Source organism: Alnus glutinosa, chromosome 8, assembly GCF_958979055.1.
Source record: "Alnus glutinosa chromosome 8, dhAlnGlut1.1, whole genome shotgun sequence".
NCBI lineage: Eukaryota > Viridiplantae > Streptophyta > Magnoliopsida > Fagales > Betulaceae > Alnus > Alnus glutinosa.
The window spans coordinates 28,510,693-28,528,379 of record NC_084893.1 but is presented as its reverse complement, the minus strand read 5'-3'; the positions used below and the strand labels follow the sequence as shown (position 1 = coordinate 28,528,379).

General features: G+C 37.1%; 2 protein-coding genes across 4 annotated transcripts; both read right to left on the bottom strand.

The window, feature by feature from the left end:
* LOC133874980 (probable WRKY transcription factor 20) lies at positions 1-7,820 on the bottom strand. 3 transcript variants are annotated; one of them, XM_062312939.1, is made up of 7 exons: positions 7,402-7,820; positions 5,734-5,898; positions 4,631-5,183; positions 4,383-4,545; positions 4,138-4,296; positions 1,011-1,341; positions 1-506 (listed from the first exon to the last, which is right to left on the bottom strand). In XM_062312939.1, exons 1-7 carry the CDS (start codon positions 7,627-7,629, stop codon positions 492-494), a joined length of 1,614 nt encoding a protein of 537 aa, XP_062168923.1. In that variant the 5' UTR covers positions 7,630-7,820; the 3' UTR covers positions 1-491. The 3 variants fall into 3 exon arrangements, with proteins under 3 accessions (XP_062168923.1, XP_062168922.1, XP_062168924.1); XM_062312938.1 differs by lacking the exon at positions 1-506 and having other exon boundaries at positions 533-1,341; XM_062312940.1 differs by lacking the exons at positions 1-506; positions 7,402-7,820 and adding an exon at positions 6,061-6,100 and having other exon boundaries at positions 533-1,341.
* Positions 7,821-11,781: 3,961 nt separating this feature from the next.
* On the bottom strand, positions 11,782-15,502 carry LOC133875259 (FRIGIDA-like protein 1). Its single transcript, XM_062313324.1, has 3 exons — positions 14,519-15,502; positions 12,644-12,819; positions 11,782-12,546 (listed from the first exon to the last, which is right to left on the bottom strand). Exons 1-3 carry the CDS (start codon positions 15,384-15,386, stop codon positions 11,887-11,889), a joined length of 1,704 nt encoding a protein of 567 aa, XP_062169308.1. The 5' UTR covers positions 15,387-15,502; the 3' UTR covers positions 11,782-11,886.
* Between the last annotated feature and the right edge of the window lie 2,185 nt (positions 15,503-17,687).

Here is a 17,687-nt window from a genome sequence, read left to right as displayed (position 1 = left end):
TATTGATACTATAAAATCGTACCTATTTAATTTGAAAATAATAATTAAGATTTGACGAAATTTACATGCCCAAATACCTAATGAACTTTATACCTTCTCAATCCAATTGGGGCCTAAATCCTGAACCAAATATCTCATTTTTGCAAGCAGAAACCATCCTAGGGACAAGCACCACTAACCTTGGATCACCATATCATAATCATACACATTCAATTTGATTTGACTTTCATGGTACAAAGATATACATATTTCATGTTCAGACTTTAAAAGATTTTTTTTTTATTTTTATTTTTATGGGGTGGAACCTCACCAAGGTAGGTCCTTCGGACCCGCCCCTGAAAAGTACACTCTAGGTGAACTCTTAGTGTGGAATCGAACCAGGATGTCCGAGTCTATGGCTCATCCCAGGCCCGCCCTTTGACCACTAGGCTGCAACCTGACAGGTAAAAGATCTTCATTTCTCCAGGTGTTGGGAGATGCAATGCAATTCTTTATAGACTCCAAAGCTACATCACCAATTACAAGTCCATCAGAAAGGCTAAATGAAATTATATTTCTTACAAATTGAAGCACTTAAGTTACAATACTGTCTCTCTGTCAGAATATAATAGCAGTCTTAATTTTATATTTGTACAAAGTATTCTCCAAGAAGTCAACATTATACAAACAGTAATTGCACTTCAAAGGCGTTTCCAGGGGCCAGTCAATGTCAAGAACAGCTCTCAGATATAAAGTAAAATGTAAAGGAATCCTAGCTTCATCTAGAGACTCTTGCCTTCTTGTCCTTAACCGCCAAAAAGGAGGAAAAAATAAAGTGAAAAAATGAAAATAAAATCACACATCTTATTTTTGTTGGCTTTTCAGTGTAAACAATCTCATGGACCCGTTAGAATTTTTCCCATGTTCTGCGGAAATGGATAAGATCCATTTGGATGTTCTCTAGATCCATACTGAGTCATGCCACTATTTAGAACACCAAAATAGGTTGAAACTGGGGTTGCTTGAACTACCTTATAATGTGAACTGCCATTGTGAATTTGGCTTCCCAGAATTTCAGAATGCTGCGTCTGCCTATGCTCAATGGACCTATTTTCAACAGCTGAGCTGATCCCAACCCCAAGATCAAGGCTAACAATATCGCTCTCTTCTGATCTAATCCTTGATGGTCCACTCACACTCACAGCTGAGGGTCCTGCTGTGTCATGGCTGCTTGTCCTTGCAGTAGGTACATCATGATTGTGTTTTCCCTCATATGTGGTTATAACTGCTTTGGGATCATGAGATGCCCTCTCCACATGTTTTCTAACAGGGCATCCAGCATTTGTACACTTGTAGTAACTCCTGCATAACATGTGAGCATGATAAGCGACATGCATAAATTACATTAGAAAAGATAATGCAATAAAAAATAGACCCAAGCCAGAAGATTAGCAAGCGCACGAAGAGAAAGTATATGGAGTCATATTGTACTTCCCGTCTATATGCAGGACAATAATGTATAATTTCATTTCATTATTCACATGCACACAGGAGACATATAGTTAGACCTTTACATTATAACGACCCACCGGGAAAAAAAGCAGAGGAGCCTAGAAGTCTTAATAGCAAAAATTGAGTCAGATTCTATTACTTAGCAGTAACTGTTAGTCAAGATGATAATCACATATAACGTGCAATATTCAATATGCAGTATTTTCAACCGTAAAGAAATCATTCTCAACAATGCTTGAGCTGAAGTGTTGACTGAACAATACAATGTTAGAATAAGGAGGGTTAATACTCTAAGTTCCATTTATGAACAAGTAGATGAACACAGAAAGGGGGCTGAAAACACCTAGAGTCTGCTATATCTATTTCTTACTATTTATAGTTCTCCAGGAAGCTCTTTAATACTACCTACATATACGCCTCTCTATAAGCTAGCCCAATTTCTTCATACCTCTGTGGACCATGGAGCTGACGTCTAATTACATTGAAATAAATACTTAAATTCCAAGAAGTTCAAGTGCTCACACATTCAGAGGGGTTCTGGGTGAAAATTCTAGAACGTCATATTCTGGTTAGGACTAGGACTCTTAAGGGGAATCCTGATGCAAAATCAGGCTTCAACAGCTATGCTGAATAGTTCTACACTGACGGGAGAGATTATAAGGACTAAGTTTTACTCCAGTGAAACAGCAGTCTGATATCATTGTATCAGATGAAAGTAGAGCATTCTACCATCTGCATGGCAGGTTAGAGCCCTACTCATAGTCCTTTCCCTAAAATTCCCGACACTGCTCCTTCCTGTCTATCAATTCAACTTGAATGGCACAAACTCGGGATCTATCCTTGTGATTTGCACATCTGTCATCTGTCCAATCAACTGATGAGCTCAGAAGAACTAGTGTGTATCTAATTTAAGAGTTAATCATGGATATTTATGTTTAGCTCAAATGACATTTCTTCCTCCTAAAATAATGAGATGGAGGGTAACCTCATGGGTTCAGGACCCACAGAGTATGTGCATAAGTTACCAGTAAAAAAGAAATTATAGTATGTGATGAACCCAGTTATAAAGTCTACAAGACAATGATCTAGTAAGGCCCATGGACTTTTACATGGTATCAGAACAGGATCCTTTGACAATGATGGCCTTTCCCTCCCGTTGTTGAACACATGTTTGGCCAAAGATGCCACACGTGAGGGGGCGAGTTAAAGTGTCCCACATTGCTAAGAAATCCTTGTCTTGTAGACTTTATAAGCCATGGACACCCCTCCTCTCTCAAGGCGTCTTTTGAAAGTGAGTAAGGCCCATGGACTTTAACACCCAGAAGAACTAGTGTAAATCTTATTTAAGAGTTAATCACGGATATTTATGTTTAGCTCAAGTAGCATTTCTTCCTCCTAAAAAAATGGGATGGAGGTAACCTCATGGGTTCAGGACCCAAGAGTATACGTACAAGTTACCAGTAAAAAAGAAATTATAGTTGATATACACTGAAAGTGAACAAAGTTTTTCCACTATATTTTTCTTTTTCTGCGACTAGATAATACAGCCTCTCTACCACATTAGTTGATACCCACATCTGCAACCTGATCACCAGAACTGAAGCATGGCACACATCCACTCCAAAATACTAAGTTTAGTAATCCAATATGTAAAATCAATCCATTTTCCTTATATCAATTTCTCCAAGACAATACCAAGGAATGAACTTACATCTAAAGAATATAAATTCTAGGAGAAACAGAAGTGACAGCATAATAATCAAGAAACCAACTCATATAAGAAATAAATATCAGGTGCTTAGTCAGCATTGTGCATATTTACCAAAGTGAAAAAATTCTTGAGCATCTTAAAATAATATTTTCCATATCATCTTCTAGCCAGTCAAAAGAAATTGTTTGACATGTTAACTTCTAATTGGAAAATATGTGTAAGCTATACAGATCTAACCGATGGTACCACATTAGCTATGAACCACACAGCAATTGAATGCTGCAGGAACATTGTTCTAAAAAACCTCCGCCTCCACAAGAGCTCATTGTCATTAACGGGGTCCTCAAAAGTGCAAACACCCAAAAACTCATATAACGCATACCCAGACAAAGAACTAAAAATAGGCAGCTCTAAAAGAAGAGCATCAAGATTTCTACATATTCTGAACCAGCTGACTGAAGTACTGATTTTTGTTTTGCGGGGGGGAATTAAGTGCCCAGTCAGTGACTGAAGCATTGAATTATGCTGGCATTATGTAAAGTTACCCACTTTTATTCATCACTTAATGCAACTGCATACCAAAGAAAACAAACAAAACATGTTCCTTTGAAAATATAACAGAATAACTAGGAAAAGCTATCGTTATGAGATTGAATCAGTAGTGGTCCATAGACTATGATGATTGTGATTCTGTGAAGAAACAGATACCACAGCAGAAATACTCTGCGTTAATTGTATGCAAAAGCGGAGGTATGAGTTCAAACCCATCACTTTAATGATCACACTTAACCCGCTGAGGAAACAACAGCACAAAAAATTTACAAATATTCACAAAATTATTCTAATAAACAATAGAAGTTAGACATCGAACAGGTCCGATCGGTAAGGGACATTATCTATAGCTGTATGCCTGATCATCAACATGTAAAATATACCGTGGATTAGGATTGCCTCTGACCACTTTCTGCCCATATTTGCGCCAGCGGTACCCGTCATCCAGTATATCTACCTCACTAAGGGTTTGAACAACAACACGTGGTTCCCGGATAGGCTTAACCACTGGAGTGATATCAAACCCACCAATCTCCATTTTCCTGCTTAATATAATTCGACAAATCATTGGTTAGCACATAAGCACAACTTCTCAAAAACCTAAAGCCTATGTTCTGAACTATAATACCTCCGCTTTGAGAATAAATCATCATCGTCAACCTCATCATGGATTCTATTTGGCATTGAACCTGCAGCATCAAGATTATCGTCATTTGCTGTGACAGGAGATAGGTCAGGAGTACCACTCGGCTCTACTGTATGGGACATCTGTCCATATATGCTTGACTTCTCTGCAATAAGATCATAAAGATAAAGCACATTAGATGGTCCATACAAGTGCTCTCAATAGAAATAACTGTGAAGTTTCTTCCTTACCATCTCGACCAGTTAAAGATGAAGCCTTATCAGATCTTTCTTCTTGGACAGTCATAATAGTACCAGCACCATATCGACGACTAGGTTGAGGCTTAGGATGATCATGTGACCCCTTGTAGATAATCTCAGATATCTGTCCATCATGAGAGCGCTCAAACAGCTTTTTTACTTCACAGTTAGGATGTGTACATTTGTAATAGCTACGGGGAAATTCACTTCCTTTAACAAGTTTCTGTCCATATTTTCGCCAGTTATATCCATCATCAGACGGCCTGTCAGCAACAACAGAAAGCCCACTTCCTTTATTATCAGATTGTGAAGTTTGAAACCCAGTATTGGAAGTTCCTCTATTGTTTAGTTCATCTGAATCAACTTCAGTAGGTGCACTAGCCCCTGAAGTTACCATGTTAACCGGTGCTGAAAGACTCAACTCATTTGAGGAAACTGCCACCTCATTTTTCACCAACGGTGATGACGCAAATGCCTGAGGCTGGCGCTGACCTTGGACTTGCATAGATTGCTCACTTCTCCAGTGGTTCAGATCTGCAGGAACCTTGAAATAAATGAATAATATTAGGTAAGCAGTACCTCACAGTTAGTATAGCATACTTGCTTTTTATGAACAAAAAAATAGTAAGGTGAACTGGCAGCCATACAGTGAAGTTCAATGGTTACAAGAGAGATTTCAGGTCGTAAAGGAGGCTCATCCATCACTTATGTTGCATCATTATGCCAATATTAGAAGAGTACATATGCATGAAATTAATTGAAGCACCGGCAGTGAAACTAGAAGTTAGTACATGACAATCAAAAACATTAGTTATTATCTAACAGTTACACTAGATATAGGAAATAAGCAAGAAACAATGCAAAGACATATAAGGAATTTAACTGTAAAATATTAATATCTATAAGGTTTAGTAGGATAAGCTATCTATTGAATTGGCTAATCTGAGGGGCCGTTGGACTTTAAAATATACTAGAAACTTGGGCAAACTATAATTTACACACAAAATCAGGATCCATGGGACCACCTGATCATATTTATATACCAATGATGTGTCATTTACAATTTCATAAATACAGTACTCATTGAACAATACCATATTTGATGTAGCATGTGGTTTAAATTCGAAGCAGTTGGAATTTCTTTCTCTGAAAGTATTGCTGTTGGAGCAAACCGTAGTTACTGGATATGCAGCAGAACCAATAGGGACACGCACCACTTGAGGTTTAATAAAGGAACCGGTAGTTGGAGAGGGCTCTGCCTGCAAGATCAAGAAAAGAAAATTTAGACGTACTGCTTCAGAAGCCTTTTTGATCAGCCTCTGGTATACAAGTATGGATACAAGAAGATCAATATCACACTCTTGGAAAAAAGAAAAGGAAAGGAAATAGAAAAAGGGAAAGATGGGCAAGTTTTGCACTACCCGTGCAATCAATTGACCAACAAATTCAGCAACAGTTTTACAGGACTATTCCATATCCGTTTCCTATCAGGGAATATCAAACAAATTTTCAGATATCATCCTTATTGAACCCTGTAAAAGAAGTTCAAGCTCATATAATCAATGATATAAGTGAACTAATCCTAGCAACTTTATACCATCACAAATCAATTTAAACAAATAACGAAAAATAAGGAGAATTTAACATAAACCCACTAAAGGTTAACAAAAGCAAAGTCCGTACGCTTTTCTTTTCACTGATGAGTTCAAAATTCATTCATTTATCATCCATACAATACTCGTTTGATAATGAGAGAATATATAAAAATTATGTTTATATGCTCGACTCAACAAACCGATGGCTATACGAATCTTTCATTGAATTATCCCCAAATACACACGATCATTCACAAAGCAATCACGTCTTTTTTCTCAGCACCTTGACCCACATACTCTCAACCCTTGCTGCTGCTATTGCCCGCCATTTTGGCACGTCAACCAAATAGTAATCCTCACTACTCTACGCTGGCTCATTTATTCCATATTCTACAGCACACAAATGGAAAAGCTTTCGCATCGTACACCCAAAAAAACACCGTTAAAAACAAGGAGAAATAAAAAGGGAAAAAGATTCATTATGTGAAAAAACAACACTGGCATTATAGAAAAAAATATATATCAGACTTTGGAAGCGAAAGCCCATATTCCCACAAAGCAAAATTCGATTAGAACAATCTACTATCTAATCGCTGAAAGCAAATGCTATATAGCATAACATAAAGGAGCCAACTCATATCAAATACAATACTATATGAGCAAGCATCGGAATCAAACGGTCCCAAGTCGAGCACCCAAATATAAATAAACTTTATGGAACAAAAAAAAAAATGCCTAAATGTTTTGTTTATGGGATTGAAACAGACAAAAATAGTAATCGGAATTTTCGAATTTCTCGCTTTCGGGCTCAATTTGAAATACCCAAATCACATCATTCAAGTCCTACAAAAAAAAAAAAAAATTCTCCACCATTACTTTGACACGACGCGGCAAAATGCTACAAATTTGAGAGCCGCAACGACACGTAGCTCTCTGAGATGCACTCCGTTTGGTTGCTCAGAAATCGCAGGAAAAGAAGCGCCAATCAAAAACCAAACAAAAAAAAAACAAAAAACCAAACTTATTTTAAAGGGGTTTTCTTAGTTGGAAAAGTTGAGCTCTGAGTTACACTCTGAATCACAGCGTTTCCTTTTCTTAGCAACCAAAAATTTCGAGCAAGAGAACGAGAACAAAACCAAAACGACGCCGCATCGAGCCTGACCTCACCTTCATGTTGTTGGAAAGGAGCACGGGGGACTCAAGAAACGACGTCGGGCTGAGCCCGGGCGGGATCGTGATACACGTGGCCCTGGAGATCGGGAGCTTCGCCGGTGACATCAGCTTGTACCTGGCCGCAGAGTTATTAGCCGGCCCCGTCCCGGGCCGACCCGGATCGTCCCCTGAGCTGCTCAGCCGTAGTTCCGAGAGCGCAGCTGAGCTTTGGGTCTGCGCCATTCTCTGCGATTCCGAGGAGAGTCAAAGGCGAAGGGAAGGAGTGGGGCTTAGTTATTGAGGAGGAGAGGGTAGGGGCATAACGGTCATTCCGCCTGGTTGTGTCTCTGAAGCTTTTCTTTTCTTTTCCTTTTTTTGTCAGGGAGAGGGATAGAAAGGAAGAGACTGAGACGTAGTTGACTTGTTACATTGGATCTGGGGGGTGTGTCATTGGCTTGTCATTTTAAACGTTTTCTCTGGTTTTTTTTTTTTTTTTTTTTTTTTTTTTTTTTTTTTTTTTTTTTTTAAAAAAAAAACCCTAATTATTTTTTACCCATTTTTCAATTTTCATCTACGGTTAATTTTCTATTTGATTCGTATCGAATTCGTTAAATATCGTGCATCGAGTTCGAATTGTGTCGAGACAGAATATAAAACTGACTATATAGGTTAATCCTAACTCGATCCGTTTAATTAAACGAATTATACCCATCAACTCTAACCTGTTAATTTCGTATTAAGTTCATATTAGGTTCACAATTCATGTCAAAAATTATAATAGCCTTAGTTTTGGATACCGACTTTAATTCAGTTTATTAAATTAATATTTGTCTTTTAGAATGTGTAAAGACCGTATGCTTTAGGAAGACAAATGTTAGTTTATATTAAAAATGTATATAAAAATCATATAATTTAAGAACAAATATGGATTTAATAGACTAAATTAAGAAAGAAAAATTCTACCAGCTTAGATAGGAGGAAACTTTTGTTGGTCCTTTTAGTACAGTAAAAAAAATAAAATAAAAAAATCAACCATCTGAATTCAAAGCACAAGTAACTCTCTAGTGGGGCTAAAAGGGCAACCTAGTTACCTAAATGAGAGGATATTAATAGGCAAGGAAGTCAATTTTTTACTGTGAATTGGTAAAAGATTGATTAGAGCCGACTAGTAGTGTGTGACATTTACTTTTACCATGGTGAAGTAATTGAACCCAGATTTGATGAGATGGATACATAAAGACTGTGAACCATCATATCCAAAAGGTATAGATATTTTCATTTTGAAAGTAGGGTTGAAGATTGGTACATCATAATCCTGAACATACTTATTCTGACAAGATTTGAAGGGAAATTTTAACTGCGTGAAAAGATTTGAAGGGAAATTGTACCAGAGAGGAGGTGAGTTCACCAACTGTAGAATGCAACTTCAAACCATGTAATGGATGGAACATCAGGATCCCCCCCACCAAATCCAGCTATTCATCTCTTCTTTTTATTCATTTTGTTTAATTTTTTTTTATTGTTAGGTCCAAGCAAAATGATTCAATCTGTGTTTAGAAGTTGCAACTCAATGATTGGTAAGATAACAAATAACCAAAGCTTTTAGGATATGAACTCACGCTTCACACTAAAATGAGGATCTTGTTAGAAATTTGTTTAGATCAAAGATATATGGCTAAGGCTTGAGAGTTAGGGTTGAAAAGCTTGGATCCGTTTAATTAAATGGATAAAATTAGAATTAACTGATATAATCTTATACTCATGCCTCAACCCGAACGCGACACGTGATATTTAAGGCTAACAATTTTTGATACGATCCAAGACCACGACACAAAATTAGCGAATTAAGATTAAAAAATTTGACTCATTTGATTAATTGGATAAAGAGATGATTGACCGATACTTTAATCTTATCAAACCCGACATGCGAACACGAATTGCCACCCTTACTTAGAAGTTCTCTTTCTCTACATCTTCAACTTTTTCCTTCCTGGGTTTTTACTAGGTTCAATCATAGTCACTAATACTGCTTTGTGTAGGCTCTCTTTTTTTCATTTTTCCTTTCTCCTAGGGTTTTATTAGCTTCAATCACAGTGGCTGAAGTTCAAAGTTTTTAGACTTCAGCTAATCCAAATATAATACGAAGTGTTCCTCAAACTAAATTGTTTCTGTAGATCACGTAGGCACTAGGCAGTCCAGAAGCTGTCTCCTGCCATGGGCAGCAAAATAAATAATTGTGACTATTATTTATGCGGCTTCTGGCTTATGGATGGACTCAAATAATTCCCTCACCAACCAGCTTGTCTCCATTCAATTTGTGTGCTTTAAGCACAGATTCAAACTTTAACCACTTTGGTGTAGTGTGGCCAGTTTACTTCTCTAATGGCAAAAAATAATTGTTCAAAGAAAAAAGAAATATTTAAGTGGGCTACCGGTCAATAGTCCCAAAATTAAATTCTCTGAAAAAGGAAAAGGACAAAAAAATAATAGAGCAATGCTATTCTGCATACTCATTTCACACTAGTTAACATAAAATTGGTGTAAAAAGTAGCATTACTCAACAAATTCTGATTCGTATCCACGACCATTTCAACTGAAGATAAATGTGGTAACATTTTCTAAGGTTAAAAAGTCCTGCAAATCTCATAAAGAACAGAAAGACATTTCAGCTGCACATTTTCATCTGAGATTTCATGTAGCCAAAGATTTTGAAAATGCAACTAAACAAAACATTTGCCATGAGCAAATGGTTTATAAGGATACTCTTTCCTCAGTTGTCACATTCCAATCCAATTGGGACCAATAATTTGTGTACAAATCACTGAGAACAATGCACCACACAACAGGAATCTAAATCGAGCCAGCTTCAACGTTATTGGAACAAGAAAGTTGGATGTGCAAACGCAAACTGATGGAAAACAAATGAGTGACAGATGACATAATGAGTGAGAGATGCAAGAAACGATCCAATGGCCAATACAAGTACCAGGCAAAGGGAAAAATGAGACAGAAACAGAAAAAGAATTATTATTATTTTTTAAATAACAAATAAAAAATCTTGTTCTAGACATTGAGAAATTCCTGGAAGAGTTCAAAAGTTTTATAACAGGGGAAGGTAGGAAAAGAGAATCAGGAAGGGAAAAAGAAAAAAAAATCATTGTTTGCAAATATAATATTTCCATTGTCTCACAATGCATTTGGGGCACAAACCATCTTCCAAATGGATGATATCTGGAAGATGCACAAAGCTGATAGATACACAACCAAAAACTTCCCTCCATTGCTTAATTATAGAGGAAGGCTCAACAGGAAGTGAGGAGAGAGAACATAAAAATTTTGGTCAAGTTTGTTAGTGTATATGGGTATGTGTTTTTTGTCTGAAAAAGTATTTTCATGTGGCATAAAGGTGATTAGTGTTTTTAGAAGTGTATTTTGGGAAAATGTTTTCTATGGACTATACCTGCTTATTTTGAGAAAGGCCAAATAGATGTATAGTTGACTCGTATACATAAAAGAGTGGTTGTATGGTCATCCTCAATAGAGGAGAGGGGTGGTTGCGCTGCCATCTCTAACCAGGACAGAGGTAGCTGCACGGCCACCCCTCTCCCTCACCAAGGGTGGCCAAACGGCCACTCCAGTATTTTTTTTAATTATTTAATTTTTTAAAATAATAAGTTAGCTCCTATTTCTACAAAAGTTAAAGCACCTATTTTCGCAAAATATTCCTACAAGGTGTGAAAACTTTTATAAAAAGTATTTTGTATTTTGAGAAAAGTGAGAAACTCAAACTGAAAACAGATAACAAGAAGAGAGTAGATTAGCAAACATAGCCTCCGGTTCTGATTTACACGGCACTTTAAGGCACGAATCTATCTTCTGCATGGATGGTGTACAAAGATAAGAAGAATTAGCCTTACTGCTCAATATTTTCTTCATCTTTATAATATAGGAGACATAAAAGACAACCTTTTTATGGCGCAGAATAGGGAGTCTGGGGTTTAAACAGCAAGCCCCTTTGTGGAGCAGAAGAGTAGTTCTGTCTGCTCAAGATAGGCTGAGGGGGAGAACCCTAAAAAAGCTAAAACGTAAGTTTATATGTTTTCTTTTGAACAATGCAAAAAAGACCTTGATTTTGAATGTACATATGGGACAAGCTTGGCTCAATCTAAGGAAAAAGGTCCTCAACAAAGAACTGCTACTGAAAACAAATGGACAATGTTAATTACCATTTTCCAAATAGCCTATAAAGAATTTAAAAAATGACTAGCAAATAAATAATTGACCCAAAAACCTTCTGGGCAATAATAAAATCACTCAAGTAATTAAGAATGTGACATTACACATAATCTCACGATTCTTAATCACCATATCTAGTTGCTTACACAACAGTCGTGGTGATAAAAAAAAGCAAGCTATGCTTTTCCAATAACCAGCGTTGCAGAGGCAAAAGTATGAAACCATCCAAAATTATACTATCACAAAAACAAAGAGCACACAGATCTACTGAGGATGGTAAGATGGATGGTATTCAGGCCGGACACCATATCCACCATAGGCAGTTGACCCATCATAATAATTAGATGGTAGATATGGTTCTGATAAGTATAGATGGGAACTAGAAGGGCTTGGGTTCCCACCAAAACCCACAAGGGCTCCTGGAAAACCATACAGCCCAGCTGATGAACCTGTGAAAGAGGCAATCATAGGAGTCTGGCCTACTGTGCCATAGGGCACAGATGATGAGCTCACATATGGAGCAGGACAATCCAATAACAAACCTGCCGACTGTAGATGAGATTTTCGATAATGGGAAATAGTTGAATTTGCACCATCAACAATTACTGGGACTGCCGCATGACCAAATGGAGGAGCTATTCGAGGATGCTTGCTTCTACTCTGCTGCTGCAGCTTCTTTGGCTGCAGATGCTGCTGCTTCTTTGGCTGCAGATGCTTCTTCTGCTTCTTTGGCTGCTGCTGTTGCGGCTGCTGCGGTTTGGCAGGAGGGGCTGCTGCAGGTCGTTTTCTGTTCACAATCAGCTTCTCCAGCGCCTCAATACGCTTTTCAAGGTTTGCCCTTGGAAACTGAGAGTCAAGATTGTGGCTTTCAATAACTTTAATAACTGATTTCATTGCAACGAGTTCTTTGTCTGTTGCCTTATTCTGCATGAGAAACTTAAGAATTATAGCACACAGGCAACTGTTCGATATTGAATTACAAAAGGTAGCCGGGAAATCAAGTAAGGGAATTGAAAATTACCAGTGACACGTGAGATTCATTTCCTTCTTTCCTAACTTTCACAGCAAGCTTCTTGGCATCCTTAAGATAGGATTTCAAGAGAGGGACTGGTGGAAACTTTTCGGTCAGCTCAAATTCAAAAATAAATTTGACAGCCAGAAGTTGCTTGCCCTTACTTATAAGTTTCTGAATGAGATCTGCCAAGAACAAAAGCAGCATTTGACTCTGACGTTATATTACTCAAAAGGAGGAACCAAATATTTCAATATGACTTTACATCCTAAAGAGTGATCTGGGTAGAAAATTCCCTGATGAAAAAACTGTAAAGCTTGAAAAAAAAAAATCCAACTCTTAGCTTAACAGGGAATTGTTACCCAGGCCCCAAAAGAAGTTCATCTACAAAAAGGACGGCTGCCCATGCATCAAGCACATGCTAAGCATACCAATGTTGAGACAATTCCAGCACTCTAGCCTCTCCCCCTACACTTCTTCCAGTTCCATTATGGTTATAAGTTCTCTTCAGGTGCTGTGTGAGTAACAAGACAAAATCACTCTCAATATTCTCTTCATACTTCTCTAATTTCCATTATTTCTACAGCTTCTAGTAGAGGGCTAGAGGCTACCATGTCCACAATTTCCAATTAGCCTCTCTAAACAGAAACAATGAGTTACATTATTCACCATTCTACCACCAAGTTCCTAATTCAAGACGGGAAAAAAAAACATTCATTCTACTAAACTTGCACAACATTAAAATTTTCCCTATAGTAAGTTAAGCTCTTACTATTGTACCAGTATTTGATCTCACTCAATTAAAGCCTTCAATTAGTGGTCTGCAAAAACTTGCATCAGAAGGCCTCTTGCAGACACAGATGTTAGACACAAAATTTGAACCTTGATTGAAATACCCAAACTTCACAAGCCTAAAAATTCAGTCCGTATAGTACACTCAAAAATCATTTTTTATACCTCAAAAGATGGCGGCATGAAGTTACTTTATGTTCCTTGAACTTTGGACAAAATGGGGAAAAACAAGAAAATGAAGGGAATGGAGAACTTTTATAGTCAGCACAAACAACCATTTACTCAAAGTAATCTATATAAAGTGGTAAAAGTCTACATTGACGAATTCAAGATTGATAGAAACTACATCTACATCTTGACAAGGCCTGTACTAACTCATCAAGCAAATACAGAACCGATACTAGCGTAGTTCTTGTGCATCTTGGTGTGATCATCAATAAAGTGCTGTTAAGCATCAGTCAGTACTTTAAAAGATCATGTTGCTTGACCATATTATTATTTACTTGGTAAAATAGCTTAAAGTCCTGTTTCCATGTTATATATTCGTTTCATATGCATATCATACCCTCTTTATATAAGACCATACTGGGCTCAATAAATTATTCAACATCTGAAGTATAATTTTTTTTAGTTATTTTGATAATTACCACGTACTCATTAAGGATAAATACCCTCTTCAAATATACACCCCCACTTATCTATTGAATTTATCCCTGAGATATATAAACGCAAACCATCAATTTTACAATTCCAACCAATATATCCTGCAGATCATATCCCTGAGATTCACTATTTCAGTCCGCCCTGGATTCCCAGCATGCAAGATTTTTCAGTATTAATAAATTTTTCAATTGACTATGTCTCAGGTAAACAGCTCATTTTTTTATCACCAAGATTCAAATTTCAACCTCCTCTTCCGCTACTCTAAACTTCTTACAAGGTTCTCCAACTTAAACAAAACAGAAGCTCGTATAATATGAACCTGTACATCACAAGTATGAACCATGAAAGGTAAAACATCATAAAATAAACCACACTCAGAATAGCACAAACAATTTCAAACAAAAATCAGAAAGTTTCGAACTGCTTTACCAGCAACTTTATTCCCCAAACCGAAAGCCCGGCACAACTTCACGGCCTGTCGAAACTGCGCAACGATAACAAAGCAATCCACAAGCTCATCCCCGTCGAACTCGGACTGCAACCCGTACGCCGCCACCAAATGCAAAAACCCCATCACCTCAAAATTTTGAACTTCACTGGAGCTCGCCTTTCCTTTCCACTCCAAAGCCAACTCCTTTGCTCTCTTCCTCACTCCCACCCCCACATTGGCCTTAACCCCCATTAGTGCCTCCAACAATAGCACACAAGACCTCCTCAAAGCACCCACATCCCCCTCCTTATTGCCCTTTACGCCATAAAACCCTTCCATGGCGTCCAAGACCATCGCCGCCGGGTCCGGCGCGCACCGCACTGCGCCGGGGAGTTCGGCCATCATCTCTTTCTTCTCATTTGGGTGCTCTAATACGTACTTCCTCAACCCCTTCCCGTCCATACTCTCACACAAAGCCCTCAACGAATTTGAACCCACATCACCACTCGGGTCAACCCGGATTTGGGTCATCTTGGTCTCCAAAATTGATGGAGAAGAAGGGTCTTCTGGGTTGGTTTGGGCGTTCTGACCTTGTGAGGCACATGGGTCAATTTTGGGGGTTGACTGAGCCGACTCGGTGCAGTGGGTCTGAATTTGTTTTTCCAACTCGAGCGATTCCAGGAGGTGGAATCGTTCTGTGAGCGAGTTCTGGAGGGAAGTGAAGTGAGCGTCGAGGTCGGACCACGTGAGAGAAAAGGCGGAGAGGACTGAAGAGTGGGATTGCAACTCGTCGAAGGCCTTCTTGAGATTCTCTTTCTTCGCGTCTGTGCATTTCAGAGCCGCCGAGATCGTTTCCAGCGTCTCCATGATGAACAGGGTTTTCCGAGAGAGCCCGGGATTCACAGCGTGTCTTTGATTGAGGAAGAAAAGCCAAATCCCGCGGAGAAGAAAGGGATGAAATTGCGGTCTTCCTGAGAAAGCGGTTTCAAACGACCTCAAACTCCAACTGGCCGAAAGAAAAATTGGCCCAAGCCCAGCCCAGCCCATAAATGTTTAAAATGATTAAAATTTTGAGCCCAACCCATACAAAACCTAGCGAGGATGGTTCCATGGCCACTTTGGCCCATTGGGGTGGTCAACCAACCACAAATTTAACAAGTTCTTTAATTTTTTTTTTTAAAGAAAAAAAACTAGTTTGAAAAAATTAAAATTTTTGGGAAAAATTGTCTATTCCTTCACGAATAGTTATTCATCTTCGTAAGGGAATAGTTATTCTCATAGAATAGTTATTCTTATGAATAGGTCCCTACCAAATAATAAGACTTAGGCCTCGTTTGGTTTCTGATGAACCCGCGAGGCCCTTTGGGGGTGGCCTGCTACCTTCAATATGCATCGGGGTGGCTACCACACCCCTGTGGTTTGCTTTGGGTGGTCAACTACTCATAGGTTTAACGTCTTTAATTTTATTTTATTTAAAAAAAAAAAATGAGTTTTTTTAGAAAAATAAGAAATTATGTGGGTTTTTTAGTAATTTTAGTTCAATTCCAATTGTGGTATATATGTTGTTACCAAACTAAATAATTGGAATAACTATTCAATTCCACCCCTCCTTCATTTCCAGTAATAACTATTCATTTTCCTAATGACACTTTATCATATTATTATCCTATTTTACTGACGTTGTAATGTCAAACAAACAAACAAGGAAAAAATACATATATCCTCCTCAAACTACTACTCAATTGTCAATGTACCCCCCAAACTACCAATTGTGTCAATGTTCTCCCTCAAACTACCAAAAAATTTCAATGTCACCTCTAACACCAACAAAAAGACAAAAATGACCCTAATTTTTTTTTGAATAAGACAAAAATGTCCTTGTAAATTGAAAAAAAGAAACTAAAACTAAAAACTGAAAAATAAAATAAAAAACTAAAAAATTATTTTTTTTCAAAACAAAATTAAATAATTAAATAAAGAACGAAAAAGAACGATTTTTTTTTTTTTTAAAAAAAAAAAGGAAACGAAAAAATAACTGAAAATTATATAAATATATATTTTTTAAAATAAAAAAAAAAACAAAAAAGAAAAACCAGTTTAAAAAAAAAAAGGAAAAAGAAAAATGAAAAAAAAAGTGAAAATTATTTTTTTAAAAAAAATAAACAAACTAAAAAAAAAAGTTTTAAGTTTTTTTATTATTTTTTTGGTAATTTTTTTTGTTATTTTATATTTTTTTTAGTTTTTCTTTTATTTTAATAATTTTATGAAGGTATTTTTGTCATTCGGGAGACATTGACATTTTTTGGTAGTTTAGGGGGAACATTGACACAATTGGTAGTTTGTGGAGTACATTGACAATAAGGTGGTAGTTTGAGGGGGTTACGTATACTTTTCCCAACAAACAATCATTGGATCATCCATTCTTTATATATATATAATGAGTTAACTGGCATTGCTACTTCAGCATGGTATAATGGTAATTGAATAAAAGTGTGATTTCTAACATTATTTTAAACACAATGTGTCTTGCATTTTATTTTACTTTCTATGTTTTTTTAAGAGAATTGCTAAATATCATGTCTCCATCAAAAGGTTGATGGGCATTGACACATAAGCCAAGTGGGATGAAAGTGCGATGGGAGCATTGTATTTAGCATTTACTATTTTTTAAACAACAAAGAGAAGTTCTGTACATGTAGTTTTGAGATTATATTATGTTAATGCACGGGTAAACTCAAGGTATTTGAATTGTATTATATATCTAAACAATAAGGCTACGTTTGGTACACTCGAATGGTGATTCCTTAAGAATAAGAATGAGTCTTAATGTATTATTAAGAATACAATACGGTGGAATAGAACGATCATTATTATTCTTTCGTTTGATTTGTATTTTGTAATTGGAATTGAATCGTATTTTGTACAAATTTTTCCAAAATTTCATTTTTTTTTTTTTAAGGGGGAAAAAAATGAAATAGTCTCCATGGAGATGATCGCCCACTACAACCAAAAGCTATGGGAGTAGTGCAACCACCCCCGAGCCACCCAAGGGGCTTCGAGAGGTGGTGCAATCATACTTGATGCTTTTGGGTCGACCACCTATAAATAACTTCTTTTTTTTTTTTAAAAAAAAAAAAAATGAATAGTTTTGTGAAAAAAAAAAAAAAA